The 13,422-nt window shown below is 34.4% G+C and overlaps 1 protein-coding gene across 3 annotated transcripts in view; it reads left to right on the forward strand.

The window, feature by feature from the left end:
• Nucleotides 1–4,800, forward strand: part of LOC113496124 (semaphorin-2A) — a 263,037-nt gene extending 258,237 nt beyond the window's left edge. For 2 of the 3 annotated variants that reach the window (XM_026875248.1, XM_026875246.1), the window contains 5 exons: nt 208–380; nt 740–931; nt 2,031–2,168; nt 2,250–2,358; nt 2,461–4,800. In XM_026875248.1, coding sequence (XP_026731049.1) covers nt 208–380; nt 740–931; nt 2,031–2,168; nt 2,250–2,358; nt 2,461–2,517 — 669 coding nt within the window. In that variant the 3' untranslated portion in view covers nt 2,518–4,800. The remainder of the gene's footprint in view (nt 1–207; nt 381–739; nt 932–2,030; nt 2,169–2,249; nt 2,359–2,460) is intronic. The other variant, XM_026875247.1, reaches the window with a different exon arrangement.
• The last annotated feature ends 8,622 nt before the right edge of the window (nt 4,801–13,422 follow it).

The following is a 13,422-nucleotide window of genomic DNA, read 5'->3' on the forward strand; positions in this document are numbered from 1 at the left end:
AAATTACACAAACGTAAAAATAAACTAATCTCAAAGTCTATACTTTCTATGTTAAAAGGACTGCAGGTCTGTTGCTATTATTTTAGAGAGATAGCGGAAAATATTAGGCATAGCAGTGTTTTGCTCCGACGACTTATTTTATGATCTGACAGTGAGAGCAAGAAGTAGAGTTTTTAATTGACATTAATACATTTCTTTTTCTCTTAGGCAATGGCAATATCCAGAATGCACGGTTCTCTATACGCTGCATCTGACAGGCGAGTCCTACAGCTCAGATTAGCGTTATGCGCTCGGCGCTACGACGCATGCGTGAGGTGCGCACGCGACCCCTACTGCGGCTGGGACAGAGACGCCGGCGTCTGCAGGGAATACATGCCCGGGTAACTATTTTAAATTTTAATGTTAGAGATTTATTAAGATTATAATTCAAGTAGGATTTGATTTTTGTTGCACAAAATGTGGGGTGAACGGATGTTATTATATGCAACGATGCAGTGAATATTATCTGATTGTTGGCAAGTTTTAAATTTTTTTATGTGCAATTTTATGATTTGTTGCGCGTATTATTGTACATATTTCAAAATACGACTTAACTTAAAATGACTAAGCTACGGCGTAGCAGGGTTCTACATCACTCGTAGCCACTAACTACGTAAGCCGTAGCGTAGGGCAATTCTAATTTTCGCTAAAGTATTTTTATCCATTGCAATAGTTTAATTTACTTTTGAATTCGTCCTAGGTTAATACAAGATGTTGCCAATGAGACTGCAGATATTTGCGACTCGTCGATAGCTCGTAAAAGTGTTTCTGCGACGTGGGGACAGAGCTTACATTTAGGCAGTTTCGTGAAAATGCCCGAAGTGCTGCAGCCGAGAGCCGTCACGTGGTATCACTACTCAAGAGAAAAGGGACGACATCCTATCACTTTCAAGTGAGTTATATCTGTTTAAATATTTTCATCGAATTGTGATTTTTTTTCTGGCGCTCTTATTATTTTGAAGTTTGCACAGCACTAAATCAAATGTTCCTAGCTGCATTTAACACCATATCAAAACTCCCAATGTAAGATTTATTTAATCATCCCATATTCTTGGAATTTAAACAAACATATCACTCACACTCTTATCCAAATCCCCAAAGTAAAAATACTTTATCCGTCTAAAGCAAAAATAACATAAACTTAACCTTCGCAAGGATGTCTTCGGATACTAACAAGTTCTCTTCAATTAACTTAATATATTTGCCTTATAAACCACTACTTCTTGTTAAATGCATCCTTCGAGCCCAAAAAGTTTAAACGGAACAGTTAAAGGCACAACTTAATTGCCCACACCTGCAAAGCCGTTCACTTGTTCAGTCGCGAAGATAAATACAATTTGAATAGCTTTTAAACTCCCTGAATATACTGAAAGTGAACACGCATGCAACAACATTAATTAAAGGGCTCCCAAATCTTCGGTTATCGCACTTCCGCCGCTACAATTAAAATGCAAGGGGAAGCTTCGGGATTAGTGTTTTATTTACCATGTTTTATTCACCGGGGATTTGTTAGCCCACCTGACGGAGGCGAAATAAAACCCATTCTTTTCCACATTCAATCAAACGAAAAAGATGTTTCGTGATAAAATCGCTTTACGTCTCTATGACAAATAAGCGAGATACTTTTTCGTTTTCTTTTATCAAAGTTTTGACTTAATAATCAATTTCGAATAAACCCGACAGTAATAGTTCAATGAAACATCAAAATGGTAATGATTGCTCAGACAGAGTTGGGGAGATCAATTTATTTACAGACGGTCTCTTTGTAATGCAACCCTTATTTGGGAATCGACAAACTCATAACGAACAGATTCATTTCGGATATAGATTAATCACAAAGTGATTCTATCCTTCATGAATATTAAAGGATTCCCCGGCGGTGGACGACTCATTAAAATTTTAAACAAAAACATCAAATCTACAAACCGCAATATTTAATACTTTATAGAACGACGAAATAATCTTGATCCTTGATGTTTTTTCATTTGCAGTAAACCGGAGAAGTATATTGAGACGTCGGAACACGGTTTGCTGATTATTTCTGTGAATGAGGCCGATGCCGGACGATATGATTGTTGGTTGGGCGGCTCCTTGCTTTGCTCATACAACATCACCGTTGATACTCACAGGTACAAACAAAGATAATTGAGTTAATAATGAAAACAGCGATTGTAGCAGTGGTTCTCATTTGAATTTAATATTATTTTCAGATGCTCACCTCCAGAGAAAAGTAATGAGTACCAGAAAATATACTCTAATTGGTGTCATGAATTCGAAAAATACAAGACGGCTATGAAAACTTGGGAACGAAAACAAGAGGTAAATATCTTATTGTACACATCGTGTTATTTTTTATTTGAATGTAAAAAAATAAAAAATATTTAACAAATTTAAAATGTTTAATTTTATTTTATTTTTCAGCAGTGCGCAAGACAAAATGACTCGAATCAGAACACACATCCAAACGAAATCGTGTGATAGCTTCTGAACATCGCCTATCTCATGTTTCAATCTGTTAACTATTACGCTGGAGCTATACCGATACCTTACGTCTCGGCCGGCTTAAAATACTTCAATATATTCTCGTGAGGAAATATCATCTGCTCCATGACAGATCTCATAGTGACTCCATAGTTGTGTACGTCGAGCTCAAGACTAGTGAATACAACAGAATGTGACTCCCTCTAGCTTTTGTAAAGACGTATTGAAAGTGTAGTGAACTATAGTATTGCAACAGTGCATCGTTCCAAACTCTCGGCGGGAACATGAGTAGGTGATTGTTGGACACTCAAAATTTTTTACGAACTCTTTTATTATTAAAAATTAAACGGAACGATATAAAGAGCGTTGTGCGTTGCTTTGTTGGTAAATGGAATGTATTATATTAATTAGTAATTGAAATTATAAGTACGCTTTGTTCGTTGGCTAAGTGATAGAACAATTGTTAGATTTATGGGATGGTATTAATTGGGATGTTTCTAAAAGATTGTTTGACTTTATAACATTTTATTTCGTCCTTTTTTGCATTTGTATTTCTAATCCTGTATTTTCATTTACTTTTTATATAAATTTAATGTTTCTTGATCTTGAATTTAATTTCATCATAGGATCAAGACTCATTATTTGTAAACTAACGATTCGAATACAAAGATACGTAGTGCCGTGTGTTGCCACACCGCAGTCGTAATTTGAAATCTCCGAGGGTTGTGGGAGGGTTCGCCTCATTATTTTTCCCCTATTTGTGTAAATAGTTACCTAATTTCATTCGACTGTATCTATTATAAGTGTACCTATAGTATGCACGTCCCTAATGGTAATGAGTATAATTTAAGCCTGTGATATATAAGAAACTCGTTTAGGAAATATATTTTTAAGTATTGATCGTGGACTTATTAAGACTAAAATTATCACTCATTAAAATAGCTGCAATGTTTCTTTGTCACCAATAGTACCTATAACTATGTATGGAATAATTTTATTTAGGTTCTACCTGTGAACGATAGTACCTTCTATAAAACATAATTGCACAACCTGAATGTTTTATTTATTGTCACAGCTATGAAATAGAGAACTGAACTTTTTAACCGATATAAAAACTCTCATAAAACTATCATCCCACCTGCTATAACTGCAATAATTTAAATACGACTTGACTGATATTTTTCTGTGAAATTGTGAAAGTTATGAACTGAATAACAGACTCCATTTACATAATTTCCATGAAAGTTTTATGAGGGTTTAGAATAATATTACCACTTATAAGTAAATATAGATTGTACACAAAGTAGCAAAGTTAAGTCATTCTTAGGAGAATATCTAATATTTTTGTACAGAAGTCTTGTACTTTTCATTTTCAAGTCGATATCCAGTATCATCTAGTACTTACTCAACTTATTCGATTCCATATCATAAAATTGTACCTAAGAGCTTGTACATATAATCATTGTCACACATATTTACATTCACAGCGGTCAAATATAAAATGTATCAAAATTATAATGAGTATTCTATATATTTTTTCTAAACATTTTTTCGAATAATGCCATTAAACATCCGCTGCCAGATTTTAGTATTGATTGTAAACGATTTGTTTTAAAAAAAGATCAAAATTATTTACTAAAAATATTAGCATTCCGTCAAATAGAACAAAAGTATGAATAAAGACTAGATTTTTTTAGAAGAACTCCATTATTCATGTACTGTAGATTATAATATTTATTTAAAATGTGTTCATCCTCACTTAACATATTATATTGTACTTAAGGGTATTAATTTATTCAATTGCTCATTAAAGTACCTACTTAGTGTCTAAAGCTAAATTGCATTTCGTTGTATGTAGGAAAAGTGATAAAAAACAATGTGACCGTTATTTACAATGAGCCCTTCGCTATAACTGCTATAGTAGTGATAAAGTATAGTCTAATAGGTGCTTAAATAAGCTTTCGTTTTGCAAATATATAAAATATTTTTCAGACTTCTTTCATATCATAATGTAAATACATAAATCGAAATAGATATTATAAATTCGTAAGAAATATCTGAGCTTCGTCGTTTATTGTATTAGTTAAGTCGCAGTACTTATGTATTTTAGTGAATAAACTAAGGATTTCCCTCTACTTGGGAATATCTTGCGCAATAATTATAAACTAATTACTATTATCTATACTAATGTAATAGCTCTGTAAATTTCACATGTTACTATACTAAGTTAAAAAATTCAAATGTAGCGTAAGATTTTATATAATAAATCTATGAAATGTATCTTTCAGTTTGTTCTTGTTTCATTCTCCCTTTAAACACTCGAAACACAACACATCTCGCACACCACATGTTACAACGTAATAAAATGCCGGCAAAGGAGGTGCACGTATAGTATAGTGTTATATAGAGCCATCACAGCAAACAGCAAGAAGAAAATGTTTAAAATAGTGTCGATTCATCAAGTCGCATACCGGGTTGACATTTGCGTCATAACAGGCCGGCTCGGGGGCTCGCCGGCACCCTCGCTCGAAGCCGGGGTCATAAAAAGTGAGGGCGCGTAATTATATAGTGCCACTAAACTGATTTCACGATACATTGCCGACGAAATCTGTGCTTGGCACCGCCTCGCCTGCCAACGAAATGTGATTTTTCTTTCATAGCCAACCTGATTACTATTGTTACGTATTATTTCATATGAATTGCTAATGTCGCTCACAATGTGTTACTATGAAATTGACCCCAGTATTAATAAGCTGATGAAGGGCCAAATTGTTATGACCTTTAGCTTTTCAAGGTTTCCGCACCGTGCTTTGTGTGAGGGTAGTCGTTTTGATAATCATGGGTATTAACGTCATGAAAACCTTTGGAAGTTTGAAGCCATGCATAATACCAGTCAGTAATTATACATCTGTTCCTGACATGGCAAAAAATGTATAACAAGTTTTACATATATCTTTATTAATTCAATCGGTTCTTGACATTTAATAGATTTCAGACAAAAACTCATTTGCGGACATTTAATTTGATCATCAAATTTAACCACTTAAAAAAGGTCACTTAAATCCAAATAGTAATAACGAAAATAAAACTCCATTCAAAGCTTTACAAATCGCCACAGTCACAACGAGACCATACCACAAAGTGCGGTAGAATGCGAGTCAAAAAAACAGTTGACTATCAAACGATTTTTATTTTCAATAAAAAGTTAAGCGGAGTAAATGTGGCCTGTTACATTTTGGAACAGTGAACCGCAGTATCAATGGTAAATGGTAACTATACACGCAGGTACGTATAGAATAATACTGTCTAGCCAATTCTGTTTGCACTATTACTCCCTACATTCGCTGATTCAAAATCAGCTAACGTACGCACCGCACACCAATTAGCAATTCAGCGAGGTAGTTATCGCTCTATAAAAAACTTAACGAATACTAAAAACAAACTGCTTTTTTTAATATTTCAAAACAAAAGACTTTCAAAGTTAGGAGCCCGAATTGTTTAATATTTTTATCTCTTTAAATCGAATTCTAAATTTTAAACTTTTAAACTTTTATAAATAAGAGAAAGATTTTGTTTGAGACTTTTATTATTTGTTTGAAAAGTTTTGTGATTTTGAGTAACCAGCTTATGTTTCATTAGAGTGCACAAGAAACTTAAAGACAATATAAATCAGATGGAATGAAAAAATAAGATTAACATAGAGAAACATGTTTTATTCGAAAATAATATAAGAATTACTTATTTGAGCAATTGTGAAAGTGAACGTCAAAACATAGATATCATTTGATAGGGTTTTCTTTTCGACTATGCATCGCATCAATTTTCCTCATTAAACTAAACAACATACGAAGACATGAAAACATGCCCTGAACGACCTTCACGTACTGCTGTTTCACGAAACAACAAAAAGAGTGTATCCAAAATTCAAAATACGAGCAGTAAGTTACTCCCTTAAGTTACTAACTACAAAACAATTGACAGATATAAGTTCTCGAACTCCTAATTTGGATGGCAGAGCTTCTAAACCATGTTCCAACACGACAGGTTTAAAGTGAAGCGTATGCATTGTAAGCGAGAACTAACTTGTGACAAGTTTAGACTACGTAGTGAACTGCAGATTAAATTGCGATTGCGCTATAATCCAACGCAAGGGAGTTCACAGATTTGTCAAAAGTACTATGTAGTTGCGACTATGGAGTTTGTACTAGTTTTTATTATACTATGTCTTGGTGATAAATATTGTTCTGGGAATATTAAACAGATGGCGTTTCGGGGATAGTAACAGTTATCTTTTTATTTATTGATTAATACTAATTTACCATTTCTGAAGTGTGAAGAATGTGAAGATAGTAGATATTTATCTTGGTATTTTTCCTTTCGATGCACATTATTGTGATAAAATATCGCTTATGCATTTATCAGATATAACTTTGTACCAGATATAACAATGACATATATGTTAATTTATAAATAAATATATTTTATTTTTATATAATTAGTACATAAAAACAACTTTTCATAACGACTTTCCACTCAATTACATATAAACAAACAAACAAAAAAAAACAAAAGAGACAATTAAAACATCCAGATCAGGCCTCAAAAATTAATCATACCCGAAAAAAGAGCAAAAAAAATTGTTTATAGAGGGTTCGGGGTACCGCTGCATAAAAATGATGTCTTCAATGGCAGCATTGAAGCATGTAACTTTTCATTTCACGGTGCGACCGACGCGTGCTTTGCGGAATTCGTCTCCATTAAATAATTACGCACAGCGTAAAACTGAACGCAATTAATAATAGAGGGACGTACAAGATGGATAGCCTTTTACCCTAATAGAAGATTTTACTTGTAGTGGTTATAACACTTAATTTTATGATATTTTATACTGTATTTGCTACATGTGAAGAGTAACGTCGCACCTATTTTATAAACTAAAACAATTAAAGATATTTTGTTATTTACCGTTCAGGTTGAATTGCGTTTCAGTGTTTTAAGACTCTAGCGCTAAGCAATTAAATCCTTGTGTCGTTTGGGGTTTTACATACATTCAAGTAATATGCATTAAGACTCAAGACAAGCATACGTAGATCACATAGACGCTTTTTCTACATAGAGTTTGAACACGCGAACATCGCGCACAGTAAGTTTGGCGTGGTGACCTGAACCACTATCTGAAAATAAGGACTATACAAACCACTTAATACTTATACAACTATTATGAATACATTACTAAATTATAATGTTTTGATCGAAACCAGTATTCATAAGTCAAGGACGATAAAGGGTTCGTAAATTATCATAATCTCCGAAAGTTTCCGGATCTGAACGTACTGAGCCATTATAAAGCTTCAATTCGATTAACACTATCGATTATTGTTTCGTAACTTTTACTATAGATGTACAGGGTGATGCCAAAGTTATAGTGCGATGTTAAACCGGCATCCCTATAGCTGGGGATGTGAAGACGAAAACGTTGCGAGGTCAGGCGACTAATCCGTTATTACATCGGCCCGGGATGGGCTGCGGTGTCCCACTCTCGTAAGCGCATTAGTCGAATTAACAATTAGTCATGCCTACGTCTGCCCGCCAAGTTTGCACAAATTTACATAACAATAAAGCCCTTTCGTACATCCACCGTTCGTTATGGCGATTTTTAAATTAATTGGATCGGGAACCGTGGAAAATTTGTGGGCTTTGCTCCCTACATCGCGGTCAGTTACTGAAGCAGAATGTATTGGAAACTGGACAGTTTGATTTTTATCTACGCAGATAGCATCCTTGTGTAATTAAAAATGAATGATTGGATGTGGGGTTGCAAAACACACAGATGTGTCATTTGCATTGTAGATATTGTAATGCATCCTGCAAACTACTCGAAGCGATTGAAAGATTACGATCATGGAAGATAAAAACAGAAGGACGGCATTGTTTCATACCACATTCACATAGAGTAGTAAACGCCAGGAAAGGGGTAAAATTTACATATAAAAACATTTGATTACTATTTGATGTTTACTGCAACTGTTGTTTTTAGTTGAACAGTGTTTAAAGCATATAAATTAATTATTAACACTCGACATTACCAATTTACGCTGATTGTTTGTTATGAATGAATAATAACAACGCCTTTATTTTATTACTGTACCTCAACACAACAGGGAACGTCATTACCAAATGAGGCAGTAAATACTCAGTTCATTTCACATTTTGCAACTGATGATGTTAAAACAATCAGTGTTATCGAAACACAATCTGATTATTAACTTATTGTGACATTGTTATGACGGACGAGAGCAATGAAGCGGAGACAGATACGCTAGTGTCCCACGATTCAAATGGGCAACGATAAAAGCACAAAACTAAATCGAGACCGGAATAAGCAAGAACAATGCCGGGCTTAAATTGTAGCATTGTGAACGAACAACAGCCGACGACACGTCCGAAAAGAATAGAGTCATTTGCCTCTAACAACATTAATGCCAGCCTGACCCTCATACCATCAGTTTTTGTTTGTTAATCTACAGAAAAGGGCGTAACTCATTTTGTCAACTCGTAATTTAATTTCATTTGAACCCCAACAACTCAGCGGCAGGAGGCACAGGACATGGGCAACAGCAATTTATGATGTTAATTTATTGTCTGTTTATGTAATTATTTTAGAACTTTTTACCATAAAAACGGACGAGATAGGTAAACCAAAACATTGAAAACTGTTTAACTTCAGAACGTTATTTCATTGCAATAAATAAGCAATAAATTATACAAATTACAATACACCATACGTGCGGTCCCATCGTTATGTAAAAAGTTTAAGGTCCCTATACAAACCATCGCTCCGGCCAAAGGTGACGGTCGCTTTTAGAAATGCTTAAAATGCAATTTTACGTGAGTACTTTTATTTATGGCCCCCAAAAATGTAAAATGCAAACGTTTTATTGCGGGGCTTTATAAAAATACGAAGAACAAACAATGTGCCCGTTATCCCAAGACGAGGGGATGTCGGCCCATATTTGTCCGATTTTGACTACGCAGGGAAACAGATCTTAAGGAGGCGAGTACAGGTAAACGAGAATGCACCTTGAAAATGTGTTTATTTCTTCACATAATACACATCGACATAACTAAAATAAGCATTTTAATTACTAATTGTATCATTCGAATGTAAACTGTGATGATTTTAAAGTCTCCCTTTGAAATGAATTGAAGATTCAAATGAGCGATAAATTTGATTACTCCACTCGACAAAGAGATTTAATTTTGATAAATCAACGCTTATTGTTGTTGAGATTTATTATGTTTGCTTCTGTGATGTCAACCTTTTCAATAGAATTGAAGCCGAGCTAATCGAGTAGAAGATTTGCCTACCGGAGATTACTTGAGCCTTAATCAAGCGAGCCTAAGACGAAATACTTATTAAGGGTATAAAAATATTGTGTGCTATTATAAAATATCTCAAGCCGTCCAATTAGCTTTTTTATATAGGTAAGCCAGCAGCGCTGTTCTCGAGTCTACTTTGTCTGACGTAATAGCGGCATTACCCTCTTTCGGGGCGTCGGCGTCGTCGCAAAGCGAAGTGTGTTGAAAAATGTGAAATATTTAAGATGCAAAATTTTATAATAAGAATCGCCGAGATTACACCTTGTGCTCATCTATTTTTAATGCTACGCCGGCAAGTGGGACATTTTTATTGCCCCCAAGCTCTAGATTAGTTTTGTTCTGTGAATTTGATGCATATAAAATGAGCTCGATTATTCAACGCCCTGCGCAACTTGCTTAGTATTGTACCCACTGCAAATATGAATTCCAAATTACGCCATATGACTTCCCTAAAAATTCAGGGGAACAATTTCATTTTGATAGGTACAATTATTCGTACCGTATATATAAAACAGTTAATAAAAAAACGTTAAAAAACATTTAATGAAATCTTTTAAAACTAGACTACATTTCAGTACCAATGTAAGTACAATAAGTAAAACTAAAAAAATACAACAGCATACAAGGAGAAAATCAGTGAAAGAAATAAACTACATTTTTAGTACAAACGATTCATAGAAAAGTAACGGACGATAAAAATAAATAAGACATTGCTAGTTCTAAATCCCTATTTCCAATCGACATTACGACAGCAACTATGACATTCTGTGTCGAACAAGAGTACAAAGGATAGAATATGAACATGTGCAAAAAATATCTGGCGTATGCATTTGGGAATTTCGCGTGACAGAAAATTTAATACGAGGGGAGTCTAATATTAAACCTCGGGGACCCATCACTTTTAATATTTGGTCCGACGTCCTAGAGGGCTCCTAAATTATTTACCAAATGGAAAGGTAATGGTCGAGGAAGAGTGCGAATGAAGGTATGCAAATTTTATAAGCACGTATTGTTGGTCGTAAAACGTGTTAGGCTCACCTTTAAATCGGCGTAATGAAGAATTCGCGGCCGACAAATGTTTTCACACAACGTAACACTCGCGCTTCACACCAAAAGTGAATTTGGTTTTATGTCGTAATTGGGATTTATTATATCGTAAAATACAGAATTATGATTTTAGATTCATAAACACGTTATTATTATGTATGTACCCTTTTATGCTTAAAAGCTTTTTTCCAAACTCTTGAATTTAATGTTTTTTTGGCTTTATATATGCACTTCGAACACTTTTCTTTAAATACGTTAAATTTTGTCCGTAACAATAATATAATCTGTTTTTAAATGTCCTTGTATCGTTTACAATAATTGAAGTCACCGAATAAAATTTGCTTTCGTACTAACTCCAGTAGACCACAGGTACAAAATGCCTGTTTTTTTTAACTCATCCATCGAACAACAACCGCAACACATTCGCTAGAAAAATATCACAATTAACGTGAACGCCGAACGTAAATTGAATTGTATAACAATTGTACCTTTTAGCTTTGTTGTAAGCGAAGATTTATTGGGAAAAATCACGATTAATTCGCACACGTGTCCTCGTTTAGGGTGAAGGGGTGAAGCGGCAGTCACGGACCATAAAGAGTCACGCATCGCGGACGCCCGCTAATGACGCCAGTACTGCGGAGCAGAGCCCGGTCCTGGGAGCCACACCGACGTACCTCACTCCGTACATTTACGAGGAACTTTGTCTCGTTTAACTAGTTTTGGTAATTGCGAAAAACTTAGTTATCTTAATGCTCGTTTGCAAAATTTATCGACTTGAGGTTCCGTTTGGGACAGTTATAATTACATAAAATTAGGGTGACAGGGTTAAATGTACAACGGTTTAACCCTTTAAATGCCTGGCTTTAAGTGCTTACAAGTGCGTATAGGTGGACTCCTAAAATAAAATTTCTCAGTTCAGCTTCTATTAAAATCCTGGAACTTATGCAATATATTTATAACGAACGATTTTGGCTGACTAAAGAAACAACCATACTAATGTTCCGTGTTTATTTACCCACGAACTAAAAACAGTAGAAGCTCAAATGATGATGAAAAAGTTAACAAACGCCTCTAATTGTTCCTATGAGTACCACGAGTCTGCTAAGCCGTTAAATTGAGTATTGAGTATTGACAGCCAACTGATAACGTTTGAAATACGACAGGTGGTTGAGAAAGAACAAAGTGACGTAAAACAAGACCAATCAGTATAATGTATGAAATAAAGATTCTATCGTGAATATGTTGAAACCAAACTCAAAGATATTCAAAGATTCGACGAACACATTGCTTTACCTTTTTACGTTTTATTCAAATTAGAGCATCTTCCATCATCTACGTCAAGTCGTAAAAAGAATCTTCATAAATGTACGAAATAAAAAATAGTCGGTAATGTTATCCAGATGTAAAGTAGATCGTATTCAAAATAATTGTTTTATTTCTTTTATCCTCACATGTGCAATTTATCATTGCAGACTGATATGAGTATTTACTGTAGTAAATTATCGTTATTGATGAACAAGTCAAGGTGCGTGGGTAGTGGTAGGACCGGAGGGGAGCGGCCAGTTAATCAGTCTCGGGGGGAAGGGGTACGTTTTGTTTATTTGCATGTGCGCTCAGATTTACTGAGGACCAGCACCCAACGAGCGGAGCGGAGATGATGATTCATCTAAAGACTTACCTTCAAAATTATGAAGGTAATCGTTCCCATATAAAAATGTTATACACATTTTTTTTAGTATTTATCAAATTGGTATATACTACATAAAGTTACAAAATGAAAACTATTTTCCAAACACGAAATAATTGATAAGAAAACAAAAACTAAGAAAATTAACGAACTGTTTATACGAAAATTCAATACCAAACCCCAGTCGTACACAATATGAATAAAAATAATACTGTGGAAACAGACTTATTATTATTTATGAACAACTACATTGAATATTTTTACTTAGAAATCCAAATCAGGTATGTACATCACGCTAAGCTTCATCAAATACAGATGAAGAGCAAACCGTGAAATGTTAATTTGATGTTTACACAACACACAATTGGGATGCACAATACCATTCTAAACAATACAAAATAAACAATATGCATATTTATTCAGACCTGCTCATGTTTACGTAAATTAACTAGAGAGACAGATACAGCTACTTACCTCGTACGTAGCTACGCATCTTGCAAATATAATAATGACAAAATATTAATAGATGGTAATGTAAATGACAAAATTATCAATATCACGAATATATCTGAAATAATGACTAAGTTAATAAAGAACTCTTTCAGATCCAAATTATTTTTATGTTTAAAATTAAGGTGAGAAATTATCTTACAATGTTTAAAAACATGCGATGTTCCGTGAAAACCAGCCAATACGGTACCTCACACAATCTCAAATTTTGCAAATCCGCCGAAATCTCACGAAAGACTAATCAGAACGACATTATTTTGATATGAGGTACTCATTAT

Source organism: Trichoplusia ni, chromosome 7 (genome assembly GCF_003590095.1).
Source record: "Trichoplusia ni isolate ovarian cell line Hi5 chromosome 7, tn1, whole genome shotgun sequence".
NCBI classification, from domain to species: domain Eukaryota; kingdom Metazoa; phylum Arthropoda; class Insecta; order Lepidoptera; family Noctuidae; genus Trichoplusia; species Trichoplusia ni.